The 21754-nt window shown below is 41.7% G+C and overlaps 1 protein-coding gene and 1 non-coding gene across 11 annotated transcripts in view; both read left to right on the forward strand.

Annotated features, from left to right (window-relative positions):
- LOC124555807 (F-box/LRR-repeat protein fbxl-1-like) overlaps window positions 1-21754 on the forward strand; it is a 126013-nt gene that overhangs the window by 65147 nt on the left and 39112 nt on the right. For all 10 annotated transcript variants that reach the window (XM_047129870.1, XM_047129871.1, XM_047129876.1 and 7 more), the window contains one exon: window positions 10514-10821. In XM_047129870.1, the coding sequence (XP_046985826.1) occupies window positions 10514-10821 (308 nt within the window). The remainder of the gene's footprint in view (window positions 1-10513; window positions 10822-21754) is intronic.
- Trnar-gcg lies at window positions 17135-17209 on the forward strand. Its single transcript has one exon. It is a non-coding gene; the product is annotated as a tRNA-Arg (tRNA).

Genomic DNA, 21754 nt, shown 5'->3' on the forward strand with positions numbered 1-21754 from the left:
CACAAAAGAGATTGCTTGCAAAAAACTTCTGCAATCCATTCTAGAATAATGCTCAGGTGTGTGAGACCCATACCAGACAAGACTGATAGGGAATATTCAGAGGATAGAAAGAAAGGCAGCCCAAATGATCACAGGCTTGTCTGACCCGTGAGAGAGTGTCACAGATATACTGCGGATACTGAATTGACAGACTCATCTACATCTACATCTGCATCTATACTCTGCAAACCACGGTGAGCTACACGGCGGAGAGTATGTCCCGTTTTACCAGTTACTGGGGTTTCTTCCTGTGACATTCGTGTATGGAGCATGGGAAGAATGATTGTTTAAATGCCTCTGTGTGTGCAGTAATTATTCTAATCGTACCATCGCGCCACCTCTGTGAGCAATACGTAGGGAGTTGTAGTACATTCCTATAGTAATTATCTAAAGCCAGCTCTTGAGGGATCATTAACAGAGTTTGTTGGGATAGTTTACATTTATCTCCAAGAGTCTTCTGGTTCAGTTCTACATCTACATCTACATCTACATTGATACTCCGCAAGCCACCCAACGGTGTGTGGCGGAGGGCACTTTACGTGCCACTGTCATTACCTCCCTTTCCTGTTCCAGTCGCGTATGGTTCGCGGGAAGAACGACTGTCTGAAAGCCTCCGTGCGCGCTCTAATCTCTCTAATTTTACATTCGTGATCTCCTCGGGAAGTATAAGTAGGGGGAAGCAATATATTCGATACCTCATCCAGAAACGCACCCTCTCGAAACCTGGCGAGCAAGCTACACCGCGATGCAGAGCGCCTCTCTTGCAGAGTCTGCCACTTGAGTTTATTAAACATCTCTGTAACGCTATCACGGTTACCAAATAACCCAGTGACGAAACGCGCCGCTCTTCTTTGGATCTTCTCTATCTCCTCCGTCAACCCGACCTGGTACGGATCCCACACTGATGAGCAATACTCAAGTATAGGTCGAACGAGTGTTTTGTAAGCCACAGTATCAGTATCTTTGTGACAGTCTCCCACAGATTAAAAAACCTGTGACCATTAGTGTTCCCCTTCTCTGTATACATTAATATCCCCTGTCAGTCCTATCTGGTACGGCTCCTACCCACTGGAGCAATATTTTAGGATAGGTCACACGAGTGATTTGTAAACAATCTCTGTTGTAAACTGATAGCACTTCCCTAGTATTCTACCAATAAACTGAAGTCTACTACGTGCTTTATCCATGACTGAACCTATGTGATTATTCCATTTCATGTACCTACAAAGCATATACAAGCACCTGGTTGTAGAGATGGCTGATTCCAGCAGTGACTCATTGGTATTTTGGTCATAGGTTACTACATTTTTTTCATTTTGTGAAGTGCAAAATTTTACATTTCTGAACATTTAGAGCCAGTTGCCATACTCTGCATCATGTTGAAATCTTATCAAGATCTGACTGAATATTTATGCGGTTTCTCTCAATTAGTACTTCATTATAGATAGCTGAATCATCTGCAAAAAGACTGGTTTTACTATTCATATTGCCTACAAGTCATTAATATACAACATGAACAGCAAAGGTCCTACCAAAAAGTCCTCAACGCAGTCACAAATTTCATTTGATACCCATATGATCATACTTTTGACATTGCAGTACTAAGACAATTGCTTTTTGGAAATCGAGAAACACTGCGTCTACCTGGTTGCCTTGATCCAAAGCTTTCAGTATGACATGTGAGAAAAGTGCAAATTGGGATTTTCACATGATCAATTTTTTAAAAAACCGTGCATCACTTCTACAACGCTTCTTGTAGATGAGTGTGACCTGTGCCATTTTTTCAAAAATTCGGCACGGCTTTTTGTTCGAGGATCTACGATAGATTGTAGTGAGGAGAGGGGTTAACTTGGCTGCAAATTCAGCAGAGAATCTGACAGGAACTCCATTGGGCCCTGGAGCTTTGTTTAGTTTTAACAATTTCAGCTGTTTCTCAGCACCATTGACACTAACACTTATTTAATTCATCTTTCCAGTGGTTTGAGGATTAAATTGGAGCAATTCTCCTGGGTTTTCCTTTGTAAAGGAACATTTGAAAATTGAGTTAAGCATTTCACCCTTTCATCTACATCTACATCATACTCTGCAAGCCACCTAATGATGTGTGGTGGAGGGTACTTTCACTACCACTTTTTGACCCTGCAACCCTGTTCCACTCCTGAATAGTGTGTGGGAAGATTGATTGTCGGTAAGTCTCTGTATTGGCTCTAATTTCTTGAATTTTCTCCTCGTGGTTAATACACGGGATGTATGTCGGGGCGAAGTAATATGTTGTCGGACTCCTCCTGAAAAGTGCTGTCCTGAAATTTCAATAGGAAATCTCTCCGTGATGCACAATGCCTCTCTTGTAACATCTACCAGTGGAGTTTGTATAACATCTCTGTAATGCTCTCTCGCCAGCTAAAAGACCCCGTGATGAAATGTGCTGCTCTTTGTTGGATCTTCTTTATCTTCTCTACCAGTTCTACCTGATAGGGATCCCAGATAGATGAACAATACTCAAGAATCAGATGAACAAGTGCCTTATAAGCCACTTCTTTTGTGAATGAGTTATATTTCCTTAAGATTCTTCCGATGAATCTGAGTCTTGTGTCTGCTTTTCCCAGTATCTGTTTTATATGGTCATTCCACTTAAGGTCACTCTGGATAGTTACACTTGGATATTTTATGGCAGACACTGTCTCAAGGTGTTTGTCATCAATAGTGTAGCTGTACAGTAATGGATTTCTTTTTCTATGTATGCGCAATATGTTACATTTATTTATGTTCAGGGTCAACTGCCAGAGTCTGTTCCATTCATCAATTCTCTACAGGTTGTTCTGCAAATTCTTATTATCTTCTGATGTTGCTACTTTGTTATTGACAACTGTGTCATCTGCGAATAGCCTTAAAGAGCATCCGATGCTTTCTTCTAAATCATTTATGTATATTGTTAACAGCAACGGTCCTATCACACTTCCCTGTGGTACTCCGAATATTACCTTTACACCTGTCGATTTAGTTCCATTAAGAGCAACATGTTGAGTTCTGTCTGCAAGAATGTCTTCAATCCAATTGCAGGTCTGCTGTGATACTCCGTAACCACATATTTTTTTCATTAAATGGCAATGAGGGACGGTGTCAAATGCCTTACTGAAATCAAGGAACACGGCGTCAACCTGAGCACCATTGTCCACTGTGCTGTGGATCTCATGGAGGAATAGAGTGGGCTGAGTTTCACAGGATTCCCATTTGTGGAATCCATGTTGATTTTTATAAAGGAGATGTTCATTTTCCAAAAATGTCATAATTCTTGAGCATAAAACATGTTCCATAATTCTACAACAGATTGACATCAATGATATACGTCTGTAACTGTGTGGATCTGTCTTACGGCCTTTCTTAAAAACGGGAATGACCTGCCTTTTTTCCAGTTGTTAGGTATTTTTCATTGCTCAAGCGATCTGCAATAAATTACTGCTAGAAGGGGAGTAAGTTCTTTTGCATAATCTTTATAGAATCTTATAGGTATCTCATCTGGGTCTCAAACCTTTCCACTATTAAGCTATTGTAGCTGCTTTTCAGTTCCGTGATCAGTTATCTCAATATCTGCCACTTCGATGTTCGTACGATGATTGAAAGTCCACGGTGAAGCAACTTCAGAAGACCGAATTCAGTATTTTGGCCTTCTCTTTGTTATCTTCCATTTTGGTGCCAGTGTGGTCACCAAGAGAATGAATAAATGATTTTGACCCACTTACTGATTTTACATACAACCAAAATCTCGTAGTCTTCGTTGATCCATTATGGACGCTGGCATGAACTTCCTGATGCGATAATTTACCAACAGCCGTATGTATTGTAGAAATTTATTTTATTTTATGACATTCTATGTGCTATCAGTTTCGGCATTACATTGATGCCATCTTCAGGCCCCACACGTCATAGTCGTAAAATTGCTATACACGGAGGGAGCCATATAACTGGATCCGTGATTCAAATCATTGTGCAACAGCTCTTGGTGGCCAGGCGACACAGCCTCTCTTAGGGTTTTTTCTCAGATTTGTTGACAATGTCTTACTTTCAAAATCATTGAACGCTTCTCTCATTGCTCTCCTTACACTCATTTTCGCTTTGTTCAGCTTTTGTTTGTCACCTAGGTTTTTACTTCTCTTGAATCTGAGTTGAAGTGCTCTTTGTTTATGTAGTGCTTTTCTAACATGACTATTACACCATGGTGGATCTTTTCCATCTCTTAAAACATTACTCATAACATACTTGTGTAGGGCATATTGAACGATGCCTTTGAATTTTTTCCATTTGTTCTCCACATCTTTGTCCTCATCACCGAATATTTGATACTAACTGCTGAGATATTCTGAAATTTATATCCTGCTGAGCAAATATGTCTTCCTACCTTTCTTAACATTCCTTGTAGGACCCGTCATCATAGATTCTGTCACAGCCTTGTGATTACTGATACCTTTCTCTGCGTTAACTGATTTTATAAGTTCAGGTATGTTTGTTGCCAGGAGGTCTAAAACGTTATCCTCTTGAGTTGGTTCTCTAACTATCTACTCAAAGTAATTTTAGGGCAAGACATCCAGGACAATGGCTCATGATTCTCTGTCTCTGGCACCACTTTTGATGGCATAACACTTCCAATCTATACCTGGCAAGTTGAAGTCACCCCCTATTACAGCGGCACAATCAGAAAAATTACTAATGATATTGTGCAAGTTCTGTCCGAAGCATTCTACAACTACAGATCCTGACCCAGGTGGTCTATGAAAGCATTGGATAACCATTGTTGACCGTTATTTGATACTCAATTTCACCCAGATTAATTCACATTCAGAGTCTGTGGTAACCTCACTAGATATTATCGAATTTTTTACTGCAATATGCACGCTGCCACCATTGGCGACTAACCTATCCCTAGGATAAACATTCCAGTCTGAACTTAGGATTTCATTGTCACTGATGTCTGGTTTCAACCAGCTTTCTGTTCCCAATACTAACTGTGCAATGCCACCTTCAGTAAGCGATACTAATTCTTGGACCTTTCCTGGGATGCTCCTGCAGTTTACTAAAATCATATTAATCTTTCCATCTCTGATCTGCGAGGACCAAGAATCTCCGTGGTTGCTGTGGTTGATTTGACATGCAAATCATCTTTGCTCCCAAGGGAGGAGTTCTCTAACCTGAAACAGCTCCGTGTGCACACCACACGTACTCCACTACTCTAGTAGCCGCATCCTGCATTTATAGTTCAATTCTTTTATCTTGGCGGCTTGCGCATGCCCGCCCAGATGCGGGAGATTGCTGCGTTGCCAGTTGCAAACAACGTACACGCCAAGAGAAGCAGCGCCAACTTACGTTTAGGCGGGAGCGCGCAGTTTATGAAGTAAAGCCACCACGGCCGCACTAACCCTTTCGCTGCTAAGAGACGTGCTCCCCGCATTCCGTTTAACAAAAGTCCTGGAGTACTCTAAAATATCAAGCAAAATACCGACAAACACTGTTGGTATGACTACGAATTGCTCACGTTTCATCGAAGTACAATAGGAAATAAACAATTACCGCTTTTCTTTATTGCAAAAAAGCGGTTTGTGAGAATGATACAAACACCTTTCCTTGCTATCACCTGAATTAGGAGGCTTATTGCTTGTTTGGCTTAATTAATTAATAGAATATGAAGCAGTTGGTATAAAGAATGCTTTTTCCAAACTTTCTATAAAAAAAAGTCTGCTATCAAGACTTTGCTTTTGTTCGATTACTTTATATATGACTGAACGTTTCTAAAACTTAAGACACTCGTCCATGCTCTGCACTGCAGTCGAGTTCTGGCAACGTCGTTCTCTTTTCATCGGCTGACTGTGTTTTGTGACGTCAGATGCGCAGAAAGAACCTAAACTTGCCCGCCGTCGTAAATGACGCGCACTTTAGTGCACGCCTGACCTATTAATGGGAACCTTAAAATTCTGCACCTGATAGCGGAGGTCGTGAAATTTGCATCCGATACTGCCACAGAGTCGTCTGAGCCTCTGGTTTAGATCTTCCACTCTGCTCCAAACCGGAGGACCACGATCGACCCTGGGTACGATGCTACAAATAGACAGCTCAGCCTGCAACCTGCGTGCAAATTCTGAGGCAGTGGCTACCTTCGCCTTACACGCTTAATTACGGTTGTATCTGTTATTGGTTGCTGATTTTTAAGTACTTTGTCACACACAATGATGATGGTTAACATTCACAACAATCCTCACTGCAATCGACGGTCGTTACTGGCAGACGCGGTTCATGCGAAACACAAAATTCGGCACTTGTCACTTTTGGTTTTATATCACTCACAAATCGGTATTGATGAGGGTCAACCCCACAACGATAATGGGGACGCGCTCATTTGTTACACTTCCGTGAATTTACAATTTACTCCTCATTCGGCACATCCGCCATTGACACCAAACTCGGCTCGACCACCCTTCTTGCCCATCTTCTCAGTACTGCCGCTCACTTGACACTCCTCTCACTGCCTCCTGCAGTGCTCGACAATCGACTCCTGTCTACTATTGACCTGGGCGTCGGATACTAGTATCTGTGTTCATGGGATCACAGATCCCTTACAACATTAATCTCATTTCCTTCTTTCAAGACATTGTCCATTCTGTTCAGCTGCTCTTCCAGGTCCTTTGCTGTCTTTGAGAGAATTACAATGTCATCGGCAAACCTCAAAGGTTTTATTTCTTCTCCATAAATTTTAATTCTTTCTCCAAATTTTCTTTTGTTTCCTTTACTGCTTGCTCAATATACAGATTGAATAATATTGGGGATAGGCTACAACCCTGTCTCACTCCCTTCTCAACTGCTGCTTCCCTTTCATGCCCTTTGACTCTTATAATTGCAATCTGGTTTCTGTACAAGTTGTAAATAGTTTTTCGCTCCCTGTAAATAACACCTGCTACCTTCAGTATTTGAACAAGATTATTCCAGTCAACATTGTCAAAAGCTTTTTCTGAGTTTACAAATGCTAGAAACATAGGTTTGCCTTTCCTTAACCCATCTTCCAAGTTGTAGGGCCAGTATTGCCTCACATTTTTCAACATTTCTACAGAATCCAAATTGATCTTCGGTGACTCGGCTTCTACCAGTTCTTCCATACGTCTGCAAAAAATTCGTGTTAGTATTTTGCAACTGTGACGTATTAAACCGATAGTTTGGTAATTTTCACATCTATCAACACCTGCTTTCTTTGGGATTGAAATTATTGTATTCTTCTTGAAGTCTAAGGGTATTTCACCTGTCTCGTACATCTTTCTCACCAGATGGAAGAGTTTTGCCATGACAGGCTCTCACATGGCTGAGTGGTGTTGAGTGTTGTCTACTTCCCAGGCCTTGTTTTGACTTAGGTCTTTCAATGCTCTGTCAAATTCTTCAGCCGTATCATATCTCCCATTTCATTTTCATCTACGTCATCTTGCATTTCCATAATATTACCCTCAAGTACATTACCCTTGTATAGACCCTCAATATACTCCTTCCACCTTTCTGCATTTCCTTCTTTGCTTAGGGCTGGTTTTCCATATGCACTCATCTTTACAGTTGACCTCTAGCCATCCCTGAATAAGCATTTTGCCCTCCCTGTCGATCTCATTTTTGAGATGTTCGTATTTCTTTTTGCCTGCTTCATTTATGGCATTTTTATATTTTCTTCTTTCATCAGTTAAATTCAATAACTGCTGAGTTACCCAAGGATTTCTGCTAGCCCTCATATTTTTACCTACTTGATCCTCTGCTGCCTCCACTATTTCATCTCTCAAAGCTGCCCATTCTTCTTGTATTGTACAGTTAACCATTAGGATTTCAATACTCTCACCTGTGGGAGACATTTCTTTCGATCTTACACTGATACTTCTGGGTTTCCTACATCTATTGTTATCTGGATTGGATGGAGAGTCGCCTAACCTGAGAAACCCTTGTGTGAATCCCACACACAGTGAGTTACCTCTGATGTGTAGTGCATGCCTGACCTACTTAGGGAGTCCCTACAGTTCTCAACCCTATGGTGCAAGTCCAGGAAGTTGTAGCCTAGTTTGTCACACAACTTTTGAATTCTCTGGTTCAGTCCTTCCACTCTACTCATAATCAAAGGGCCACCATCACTTCCGGGGACAATGCTGCAAATTGTGAGCTTCATTGAAACTCCACGCACAATGCTGGTCCTCTCAACCTTCTCTGCCAGTTGTCAGAATGACACAAGAATGATTTCAGAGCCCAGACGACAGACATCATTTGTTCCAATGTGTGCCACAGTTTGTAGTTGGCTGCAACTTATTCTTTCAATGACTCCTGGAACAGCCCGTTCAACATGTTGAATGAGCCCCCCCCCCCCCAGGCACTGAGTGCACCTGATGTTCTTTCCCGTCCCTTGCTGCCATTTCCCTGAGGGGTACCACCATTCACTGTACATTCAAAGTGCTGATGATTAATTGACCCCTACCCTTTTGCGTTTGCTTCCTCCCGACACTGGACAAAACAGGTTTCCCCACAACAGGTGTAGTGGGTCCCACTGGCTCAGTTTCAGTGAAAGACGGCACTTCGAACTTGTCGGTTAGGGGGATCGGTACGACAGTCTGAGTCCTCCTCGGTCACCGTCCGCCCTGTACAAGCCACGCAAAGTCAGTTGGACAGGTAATGACAGATCCTGTACTTTCTGCAGAGGAGGCAGGATCCACAGGAGAAGAGGTACCTCTGGTAGAGGTATCACAGGTACACGACTCTCGGGAGTTCTTCCGACACACCAATTTGCAGCAGCTGTCAATCGTTTGTCAGTAGTCGTGGTAATTTCCGACTGCTTCTGAACGTCGACCAACTCGTATAGTTTACATATATTTTGAGAAAGCCTGTTAAAAGCTTCAAGAACATGCTTGTAATGATAATTCTATAAATATACTACATCCCCTTATATATATTGCTCACATAAGGATTGTGAGAACAAGAGTAGGTTATTTACAGCATGCAGAGGGGCATTCAAACAATCATTCTTCCTGTGCTCCGTACATGAATGGAATGGAAAGAAACCCTAATAGATGACACAGTGGGTCATCCCCTCTTCCACTCACTTTGTAATGAAGCAGGGTTGCCCACTGATATCCTGTTTTGGTTTTACACTGCTTTAGTAACTTAGTTAAGCAATGAACTTGTATTTTTTTTCATTTTCACTACTCAGATTCCGACTACAGATTCTGTGACGTTCAGCCTCATCGTACAGAATTCAGAAATAGTTTAAATAAAATTCCCCTTGTAAAATCTATTATTTCAGTACATTCTAATGTCCATTCTGAAAGTAATGAGCTAATTAGTTTTATTGGAAATGCATCATATTAGCAGTTATGAACAATGACATATATTGTGCAATACATATTAAATAAAATTCGAGTGAGCTAATAGATCGAATTTAGCTAGAAGACTGCATCCAAAAGAAAGCCTAAATTTTACTGATTCCAGCAAAGTGTTTAAATTAACCTAAAGTCTATTAATTAAATAGATATTAAGACTTGAAATCTGCAGCCTGTATGACTTTAAGTGCCAATTGGGACCAAACTACTGTATAATTCCGAGATCTGTTTTGATACTTTTGCTACCTATATTTTCTTCGTAAAATGACTCCAGTCTCAACTTTGTAAGTGCATTAATTAAGAATTAAGTAAATTTGAATATGTAAAAATTATTGTTCAAGAGGTGCCATGGTTATAAGTCGGGAATTCCCACGACGGATGCATAAGTTAGTTCCCTGTATTTAAATTGATACAGCTCACTCATGTTATTTAAGTAATAAAACCCTATAGTTAACTTCAAAACCAATTAGAAAGGATCATTTTAACCCTGGGAAATTATAAAGTATGATATATTAACTTGACGATTAAGTGTAAGAGGCCTGGTCACATGAATATTGTGTGTGCGAGTGATAACAAATAAATCACACTGTGGTTGACATAAATGTTCAACAGTGAATACGATCTTGACTTTTGATTTTGGAAAACTTAACCTAGGATCCTGGCTTCTTAATTTCAGTGTGATTTAGGTGAGACAGACGCAGCTACCGGGAAGACAATATTGAATAAGCAAAGCAAGGTAGGTCGAGAACACTGCGCACTATCTACTGGGTGAGGAAATGTTTCAAAACCGGTTCATCCAGTTGTGACATGAACTTTAAGTGGCACTAATACATGATACATGTCCCGGCACGCTCCAACTTCACTGCGGTTTGCTGAGTGTGGATGTAGATGGTGTTCTTACACTCATTTTCACATTAACGAGAATGCAGCTGTATAAATTCGTAGAGAATATTAATAGCAATACTGGTATTGAGAAGGTTGGTTTCAGTGTATGAAATATGACAATAGTAAATGAATAGTTACATCCCATAATGAGATGTAATCTATGGAAAATACTGATGTACTAACAAATACACTGCAATTTGTTCTCCCTGCAGCTCCTGAAGTACATATTTGAGAAGTGTCCGAAGATTGAGAAGCTGATAATCGCCAACAACTTACTGGCCGACCGACAGTACGCGGAGTTGGTGTCGCGCCTGGAACACTTGCAGAGCCAGGAAGTGTTCGAGAATCGGAGAGGTGCGGGGCCCGTGGTGCTGCGCTTCCTGGCAGACACCCGCTCGAAGTTGCGGGAGATAAACCTCAGCTGTGACTACCACCCACTGGAGGACGTCGAGTACTTCGTGAAGGCCAAGAGGGACACACTCACTTCTGCCACCATGCGCTGGACCATGGCAGGGAAGAGGTGAGTCTGTCGGCATCTTTCTCCGCGTTCTGGTACGTCACCTAAATTCACACAGACGTAAAATACTCCACGAGCCAGTGTACGATGCGTGGCGAAGGATACCTTTTACCACCTCTAGTCACTATCTTTCCTGCTACACTTGTAAATGGAGCAAGCTGAAAAGTGGCTATCTGTTCTCCTCTGTACCAGTGCCGATTTCTCTTACCTTACCTTTGTGGTCATTATGTGATACGTATGTCGCTTGCTGTAGAATCGTTCTGCAGTCTGTCACAAATGCCAGTTATCTAAATATTCTCAATAGTGCTTCACAAAAATGATATTTTCTTCCCTACAGGTATTCGGATTTCAGTTCTCAGAGTATTTCTGCAATACGCGTTGATCAAACCTGTAACAGATTTCAAATCTGAAATAATTGCATGTATTCCTTTAATCCAATCTGGTATGGATTCCAAACACTTGAGCAGCATTCAAAACACAAGTATTCTATTTGCAGACTTCTTTATAGCTAAGCTACATTTCCATAAAATTCTCCCAAAAAACTAAAGTCAACCACTTGCCTTCTCTTTACACACTCATTCCATTTCCTATCACTTTGCTACATTATGCCTAGATGTTCTGTCAGGCCACACACCACTAATACTGTATTCAGACATTACAGAATTGTTTTTCGTAGTCATTTTTATTAACTTACATTTCCCCACATTTAGAGCAAGCTGCCATCCATCTCATAAAATAGAAACTCTGTCTAAGACGTCCTGAATCTTCCTACAATCACTCAAAGATGACACTTTCCATAAACTACAGCATCAGAAAATTTTCAGTGTCAATGAACTTATTGTATGAAACTTCCTGGCAGATTAAAACTGTGTGCCAGACAGAGACACGAACTCGGGCAAGTGCTCTACCGTCTGAGCTACCCGAGCACGACTCATGAGCCATCCTCACAGCCTCAGTTCTGCCATTACCTCGTCTCCTACCTTCCAGACTTCACAGAAACTCTTCTGTGAACCGTGCAGAACTTATTGTATAGCGTACGGGGCCTGAAGATGGCAACACGAACACGAATTGCCGAAACTGGTTGCTTTCAAAATAAAATAAAATATCTTAAAGTGTACAGCTGTCGGTAAGGTTTATTGACATTGAAAAGTACATACTAGCCGATGTCCCCTAATTACAACGGACCGACTGAGATTGTCAGAAAATTGTTGCTGTTCACCCTATCTGTCTGGTCATTTGTGTATATAGATGTACAGAGGACAAGAGTAGTCCTAGCACACTTCCCTGGGGAAATCCTGATGGTTACTTTCTCTGTGAGGAACATTCACTGTCCTCATTGATGAGGATTTAAATTGGAAAAAACAAATTTTGGAATTCCTGAAACAACTTAGTTCACCCACATTTGCGCTTAGAAACATTGAAAATCCCACGGAAAGACAAAACAGTAAGCTGACATTTTGTATATTTTAATTCTATAACGTCATATGAAATAATTTTCTGGGATAACTCATCTTTAAAAAAGAAAGTCTTCATAACTCAAAAAGGGCTGTAAGAATAATATGTGTTGCTCACCTGTGATCAACTTGTAGACATCTGTTTAAGGAGTTCTGACTACTGCTTCCCAGTGTATTTATCCCCTCATGAAGTTTGTTGTAAATAATCCACTACAGTTCGAAAGGAGCAATGATGTACAAAATTACAATAGGAGAAAGAGAAATGACATTCATCACTCCACATTAAGGTTGTCTTTTGCACAAAAAGGGGTGCACAGTGCTGCAACTAACATTTTTGATCACTTACACAAGGACATAAAATGTCTGACAGGCAGCCAAGTAAAATTTGAAAACAAATTAAAAAACTTTCTACTTGACAACTCCTGTTCTGTACAAGAATTTCCATTATTGTAACATGTAAAATGTTGTGGGTAAGAATTACTAACTCACATAGGTATATTTAATACATAATAAAAAAAACTTATAAATGTTCAGCATATAGCCATATTTACAAATTAATTTGCACTGCGAACATCAAATAAGACTCGTTTGACGATTACGATTTATCATGCAAAAATGATCCGTGGAACACGAAATGAACTAACTAACTTTTCTATTACGTAAACACTCTTAGAGACGCTTACTTATCTGAGAACCTATTCTACGAGCTCGAACCTTCATTAACGGTCTGCTGTTTGGCACCGTGTCGAATGCTTCCTGCAGATCTAGGAATTTGCAGTCTGCCTGTTGCCCTCGATTTACAGTTTGCCGGACATCGTGTGAGAAGAGGACGAGCCGAGTTTCACCGGAATGGTGATATCTAGATCCCTATCGAATTTTGGATACGAGCTTTTCTCTCTCGAGAAGATTTGTTGTAATGGAAACTCCGGGTAGGAATATCGACAATGTAGGAAAAGACAGATTGCTACTTACCGTAAAGAAGACATATTTAGTTACAGACGAGCACAATTTAAAGACATTTATATAAAGCTTTCAGCCACAGCCATCATCAGTAAAAGAGAGACACGTGCCATTCGTACGTACAAGAAAGCATACCTCACGCAGACACGACCACCGACTTCAGTTTCTCGGGCCGGAATGAGACTGCGATGTGGGATACGAGCGACAATCTGGAGGGGCAAGGAAGGGGAAGGGGCAGTAGTGTACGAGTGCAGAGAGAGACAAACGCTGCCTAGCGGAGTGAGTGGGGACTCGAATGCTGACGAGTGCGGCGTTAGGAGGTCGTGGGACAGGTAGGTAGGGAAAACAAGGAGCAAACGAGGAGAGGAGCGAGGAAACGTGGGGAGGTGTAATGGCAGAGAATAGCAAACAAGGAAGGTGGGAGATGGGGATGGAGAGGAGATAACAGAATGTAGGGGAGTGGAAACTGTCGGATACAGAGTGCAGGAACAGTATGTTACTGTAGGTTGAGTTTGGGATAGTTACAGGAGCACAGTTCGGAAAGGCTGGTAGTGAATGGGAGGACCCAGATGCCCCGGGTAACGATGCAGGCGTCGAAATCGAGCAAATTATGTTCAGCTGCACGCCATGCCCCAGGGCGGTCCACTTCGCTCTCGGCCACAGTTTGTCAGTGGCCGTTCCTCCCGGTGGACAGCTGGCTGGTAGTCGTACTGATATGAAAAGCTGTGGAGCGGTTGCAACAGAGCTGGTAAATGGCGTGGCTGCTTTCACAGAAGGCCTGGCCCCTGATAGGGTGACAGCACTGGAATAGGGAGTGTTGGGTGACTGACTGAGCCAATTTTTCACCTCCGTCTTCCTCAGAGATATCTCGTCAATGTGCTAACACGAGGATCAGTAGTGTGTCACACAATTATGAGGCTAAGTAAGCAACATCGTTAAGCTTCAGAATCACCACTCTACCATTCCAGCATACCCCCATACTAAGGTATTTGGAATAAAACTGGTTGGACTGCATTGATTTGTACTATTTTTAGGTCGGGTCCTGCCTTCTATTGCACGATTCCTCCCACGTCGACTTACGAGGGTTGCCCAGAAAGTAATGCACCACATTTTTTTTTCTTCAACAACTCTTTATTGAACGTAATGAGAATTACACACACAAAATAATGGTGTTTCATCTGTTGCTGTTGTTGTGGTCTTCAGTCCTGAGACTGGTTTGATGCAGCTCTCCATGCTACTCTATCCTGTGCGAGCTTCTTCATCTCCCAGTACCTACTGCAGCCTACATCCTTCTGAATCTGCTTAGTGTATTCATCTCTTGGTCTCCCTCTACGATTTTTACCCTCCACGCTTCCCTCCAATACTAAATTGGTGATCCCTTGATGCCTCAGAACATGTCCTACCAACCGATCCCTTCTTCTGGTCAAGTTGTGCCACAAATTTCTCTTCTCCCCAATCCTATTCAATACCTCCTCATCAGTTATGTGATCTACCCATCTAATCTTCAGCATTCTTCTGTAGCACCACATTTCAAAAGCTTCTATTCTCTTCTTGTCCAAACTAGTTATCGTCCATGTTTCACTTCTATACATGGCTACACTCCATACGAATACTTTCAGAAACGACTTCCTGACACTTAAATCTATACTCGATGTTAACAAATTTCTCTTCTTGAGAAATGCTTTCCTTACCATTGCCAGTCTACATTTTATATCCCCTGTACTTCGACCATCATCAGTTATTTTGCTCCCCAAATACCAAAACTCCTTTACTACTTTAAGTGTCTCAGTTCCTAATCTAATTCCCTCAGCATCACACAACTTAATTCAACTACATTCCATTATCCTCGTCTTACTTTTGTTGTTGATCATCTTATATCCTCCTTTCAAGACACTGTCCATTCCGTTCAACTGCTCTTCCAAGTCCTTTGCTGTCTCTCACAGAATTACAATGTCATCGGCGAACCTCAAACGTTTTATTTCTTCTCCATGGATTTTAATACCTACTCCGAATTTTTCTTTTGTTTCCTTCACTGCTTGCTCAATATACAGATTGAATAACATTGGGGAGAGGCTACAACCCTGTCTCACTCCCTTCCCAACCACTGCTTCCCTTTCATGCCCCTCAACTCTTATAACTGCCATTTGGTTTCTATACAAATTGTAAATAGCCTTTCACTCCCTATATTTTACCCCTGCCACCTTCAGAACTTGAAATAGAGTATTCCAGTCAACATTGTCAAAAGCTTTCTGTAAGTCTACAAATCCTAGAAACGTAGGTTTGCCTTTCCTTAATCTACACACTCTATTTTTCTATGTAATCTCCATCCTGTTCTACAGCCTTCCTCCGGCACGAGACGAGGGCGTGTGTGCCCTGTCGGTACCGATCCTTGTTCTGGGGCCAGAGCCAGTGCTTCACTGTCTGAATCGTCTCCTCATTGCCCTCAAAATGTCTTCCACGAATTGCATCCTTTAATGGCCCAAACAAGTGGAAGTGCGAGGGGGCTAGGTCAGGTGCAAGAGCTGTCAACGGTCTCCCCGACCGCTGAAAATCGTGGAGCTCTGCCGAACTGCCTTCGTGTCACTTCACCCTCAGTGCCCAACAACTGACTGTACTTCTGTCAACAACAGGTGCTCCTTAAACTCTGGACAATCGTTTTTGAGTATTCCCCACAATTTCTTTTCCTGCAGCGAGTCAGTCGATGACGGCACATCACTCGTAACGTCTGTCACCTACAGACGCCATTCTGAAACTGTCCCGAAGCTACGCTATCCGTCGGAAGTGACTGAAACTTGGTACACTCTCTCGGGAGACTTCAAATAATATGTATGTAATGTTTTGCATTTGTAGCATTGTTTCTGGCTGAAAAAATAAAATGCTTTGCATTATTTTCTAGGCAACCCTTGTATTAATGAGAGCATGTAGTTGTCTCAGAGATGAGGCAACAGAGCTTACCTCATCAGCTGGGTCATATCTACTAAGAAAGGTAAAGCTGTGCCAATAGACATTTTTGCTGGATCTGAGCTTTGCAGGTTTGTGTAGTCTGTACTTGAAGCAGCCCATTAGTTAGCTGGCTGGCACATACATTCCAGTGTCGACTACAAGCTCGACGAGAGGTGCTTGATAAGTTATGGATGGTGTTGCATAAAGTGTGAAACCTTTTATCTCTTCTATATCTGTCCCTCTCCTCTCTGTGGCAGTGTGGAAGCTAATTTCATCTCTGCAATCTAGCCATTGTCCAGACTCGAAATCAATGTAAGGCGGTCTTGCAGTAGTTTGCGCACGCACACACAACTGTTTTGAATTTAAATTCTCAGTTCAGAGGCAGTCAGAATCCAGATAGTGCCCAGCACTTTTAGCATCACTAACGTACATCCACATCTACATCTAATCAAGATTTCACTAATCACTGTGAGGTGCTTGGCAGAGGGTACCTCCCACTGTACCTGTTATTAGGGTTTCTTCCTGTTCCGCTCTTGTACAGAGTGCAGAAAGAATGATTGTTAATGCCTCTGTGCATGCTGTAATTATTCTGATCTTGCAACTTCCTGGCAGGTTAAAATGGTGTGCCAGACCGAGACTCAAACTCGGGACCTTTGCCTTTCGCAGGCAAGTGCTCTACCAACTGAGCTACCCAAGCACGACTCACGCCCCATCCTCACAGCTTTACTTCTGCCAGTACCTCATCTCCTACCTTCCAAACTTTACAGAAGCTCTCCTGCGAACCATGCAGAACTAGCACTCCTGAAAGAAAGGATATTACGGAGACATGGCTTAGCCACAGCCTGGGGGATGTTTCCAGAATGAGATTTTCACTCTGCAGTGGAGAGCTTCTGTAAAGTTTGGAAGGTAGGAGACGAGGTATTGGCAGAAGTAAAGCTGTGAGGACAGGGCGTGAGTCGTGCTTGGGTAGCTCAGTTGGTAGAGCATTTGCCTGCGAAAGGCAAAGGTCCCGAGTTCGAGTCTCGGTCCAGCACACCATTGTAATCTGCCAGGAAGTCTCATATCAGCACACACTCCATGCTAGTTCTGCATGGTTTGCAGGAGAGCTTCTGTAAAGTTTGGAAGGTAGGAGACAAGGTACTGGCAGAAGTAAAGCTGTGAGGACGGGGCGTGAGTCGTGCTTGGGTAGCTCAGTTGGTAGAGCATTTGCCCGCAAAAGGCAAAGGTCCCGAGTTTGAGTCTCGGTCCGGCACACCGTTTTAATCTGCCAGGAAGCTTCATATCAGCGCACACTCCGCTGTACAGTGAAAATCTTCCTGTGTGAGTGGTATGTAAGGCATTGTAGTATATTCTTAGAGTCAGCATTTAAAGCCAGTTCTTAGAACTTCAGTAGACTTTCCTGGTATGGTTTATGTCTCACTTCAAGAGCCTGCCAGTTCACTTCTTTCAACATCTCTGTGACAGTCTCTTGCTACGGCTCAAACAAACCTGTGACCATTCATTCTGCCCTTCTCCGTATACGTTCAGCGTCTCGTGTTAATCCTACGTAGTACAGGTCCCACACACTTGAGCGATATTCTAGAATAGGTCGCATGAATGATTTGTAAGCAATCTCCTTTATAGACTGATTGCACTTCCCCAGTAATCTACCAATAAACTGAACTCTACTGCCTGCTTTCTTTACTCATTACTGAGCCTATGTGATCATCCAATTTCGTATCCCTATAAAGTGTTACACCCAGGTATTTGTATGATTTGGCCGATTCCAACTGTGACTCATTGATATTTTTGTCATAGGATACTACATTTTTTCTATTTTTCGAAGTCCACTATTTTACATTTCTGAACATTTAGAGCAAGTTGCCAATCTTTGTACCACTTTGAAATTTTGTCAAGAGCTTACTGATTATTTATGCAGCTTCTTTCAGATAGTATTTCATTATAGATAACTGCATCACTTGCAAAAAGTCTGAGATTACAGTTAATATTGTCTTCAAGGTCATTAATATACAACACGAACAGAAGTGTCTGGACACACTTCTGTGGGGCACACCCTGAGTTACTGCAACACCTGACAGAGACTCTCCATCAAGATAGCACACTGTGTCCTCCCTTCCGAGAATTCCTCAGCCTGCTCACAACTTTCACTTCACAGCCCATACAATGATCCTTTCAGTAATAAGGATAGCTACGGTACTGAGTCAGACGCTTTTCGGAAATTGAGAAATGTTGCATCTCCGTGACTGCCTCGATCTGTGGCTTTTAAGATTTCCTGTGAGAAAAGTATGAGTTGGGATCCACACGATCAATGATTTCAAAATCCGTGCTGGTTGGGATGGAGGAGGTCATTCTGTTCAACATACAGCATTACATTTGTACTCAGAATATATTCTAAGATTCTACAGCAGATGGATGCTAAATATATTGGATGGTAGTTTTGTAGATCACTTCTGCCATCCTTCTTGTGGAAGTGTGTGTCCTGTGCTTTCTCCCAACTACAGGGCACAGGTTTTTGTTTGAGTGATCTGCGATAGATTATTGTAAATTAGCCACAGGTCTGATATGGAATTTGATGGAGATTCCGTCAGGCCCTGTAGATTTGTTCAGTTCTAGTGATTTCAGTTATTTTTCAACACCACTGACACTAAAATCTATATTGCTTATCTTTGCAGTGGTGCAAGAATTAAATTGAGTCAGCACCCGTAGATTTTCCTTTGTAAAAGAACATTTGAAAATCAAGTTAAGCATTTCTGCTTTTGCTTTGCTACTCTCAGTCTCAGTCCCTGTCGTGCCCACGAGTGTCTGGAGACATACCAGCAACAGCCTTTACTCGCGATCTGAATTTCTTTTGCTTTCTCGACAGGCCTTCGATAAATTTCTGTGACGGTAGTCATTACTCTCTTGACAGCCAAATTTGTAGCGCCCCTCTGTCCGTAGCCCAATGTTTTAAGAAAATGAACTGCTCTACTAGGTACATATCTGTCAAATTTATGGGCAATTATTTTTTTAAACCTAAGCCACAGTTTGTCTGCAGTATTCTCACTAGAGCTCAATGTTTTGAGTTCCTTACTGAGATATGGCACTACGTCATCTCTATCTAGTTTACTGAATTTGTGAATGTTTCTACTCATTTTGGTGCTTTTTGTATTTTGCTAATCATTGTTACTATAGCTGCCTCAGTCACTGATACTGGCCTATGTGTAAATCCTCAAAAAGCTCAGGTTTATTTATTATTGTTATATCCAATATATTTCTATCGTGACTGGTCTTCCAGACAGTATGAAGTAGGTGGTTTAATAATGTTTTGCAGGGTACCCTGCCATGCCCACCACTTACAAAACTGTATTCTTCTCATCTACTATGAGAAATACACCACATCCATTTACCATTAGCCTACTCTTTCAATACGCATTTAAAGTTTTCGCAAAAATCTCACTGCCATCAGTTTCCCGTTTTAACCGGATTTCTGCACCTAGCATTATGTGAGTCACTCTCATCTGAATCCTGCTGCAATTAATCAGTAGGATTTTAAGACTCTCACCTGTACGAGGCATTTCTTTGAATCTTATACGGACACTTCTGCGTCCCCTACATCTGTCATTGTCTGGAGTGAATATTGGGTTACCTAATCTAAAAAGCCCTTGGGTGCACTCAATACACATTCAGCTACCTGGGTAGCAGCCTCTGATATGTAGTGCATTTCTTACCCATTTAGGGGGACCGTACAGTTCTCGACATTATCTTGCTATTCCAGAAAGTTTCAGAACCTTTGAAGCCTGTCATTCGACCCTTCCACTCCATTCAGAACTGTGGTGCCACAGTAAGTTCTGGGGTCAGTGCTGTAAACCGTGACCTTTGAACAAGGATGGTCTCCTCAGCCTTTCCTGCCATCTGCTTGGGATAATTTGAGTATGACCTCGGAGCCAAGATGACAGGCATCATTTGTTCCAACACCCACCACAACCGGTTCTCGGTTGTACCTCATTTTGTCAACGGCTGCCAGACTAGCCTCTTCGGTATGCTGAATGAGACCCCCCAGGCAGGTGAATCTTATCTTCCTTTACATCCCTAGCTGACATTTCCCTAACAGGTACCATTATTTGCCATACATTTGAACTACAAATTAGTGATAGACTGTACACTTTCACATTTCCCTTCTCTTGACCTGAGACAGAACAGGTTTCCGACAGTGAAAGTGAGTCTCACTGGCTGAGTGTAGTTTCAGGGGAAGTCAGCATTTTGAACTTGTCTGTTATTGAGATGGGTCTAACACACGGAGTTCTCCCTGGTTCCTGTCTCCCCTGGAAATGTTGCCTAGCCCTCCCACTGACACGTCACCCACAGCCGAGTGGATGAATAGTCTTCTGTAGAGGAGACAGGAGAGGATAGTGCTGGAGGTAACTTTGTTACCTCTGGTACAAAACTCTGGGGAGCTCTCCCAACACACATATTCAAAGCAGTTTCCAATTGTTTGACAATAGTTAGGCAATTTCCATCTATCTCATCCCATGTTTGAGAACAGCCTTCACAGTGAGGCTCCGTTGTGGCGGGTGCAATGTTTTACTAAACAGCAACAAATAACTTTAAAATAAGTCTGCTGATTCTCTTTTAATTTCTGGATTTGTTAAGCTAAAAGTATTACTAATTCCCTTTAAGTGCTGAAGCAATAAGCATACAAAACAGTATTTCCATAAAGCAACCTGGGACAAAAATTACTAATTTCATGAAACTTACTTTCAGAGTTATAGTCGTTAAAATGTACGATAAATGTGGACAGTGGAAATGTCGAGACATTACTGGCTGTCACCTTTGATCCAAGAAGTCACAAATATAGCATACTTAGCCATATTACCTCTGTCCACCACATTGACAAACTCAGTAAATTAACAAAACAAAAACAAATACAAAATTTGATTATAGTAATTTAAAGAATAACATGAAAGTAACAGGAAACACGTAGGAATTAGGGGATTTTGGGTAGTGATAAACAAAACAAATGACTTTCTGTGTTAACTCACATACCCAAGCAAAATAATACACAGGAATCAATAACATCTACATTGCATGAAGGCCACAAAAACCCACACAATTTGGTATTGTCATTTTTTATTAACCTGTTTAGGTAAACCAAGCTTTATAATACCAATTAATGAGTAAATCTGTAAGAAAATGTATCAAAAAAGTCTAACCAAAAATCCAAACCTCACTACAAATTCTCGTATTGGAAACTTCAATTGACCACATAGCTAGAAAGAAGTCCACGATACTAAGAAAGCAAAACTTGCAACAAAAATTGGCACTGAAACCTCCACTTGACCTATATAACTAGAATTCTGTCCTCAGTACCAAGAAAGCAAAACATGCTGCAAAAACTGTTACTGAAAACATCACTTGATGTACATGCATAACTGACACATTGCCAACCTATGAGCATCAGACACACAGCATTCACTGGCCCTGACACTCATATATTTAGGTATACAACTGAATCACATTCTGCTATATCAAATAAATCCACGACATTCTTCTTAAAATGCAAAAAATTAAAAATGTACTTACCAAGCAAAATCCCCCTTCAC

Source organism: Schistocerca americana, chromosome X (assembly GCF_021461395.2).
Source record: "Schistocerca americana isolate TAMUIC-IGC-003095 chromosome X, iqSchAmer2.1, whole genome shotgun sequence".
NCBI classification, from domain to species: Eukaryota; Metazoa; Arthropoda; class Insecta; order Orthoptera; family Acrididae; genus Schistocerca; species Schistocerca americana.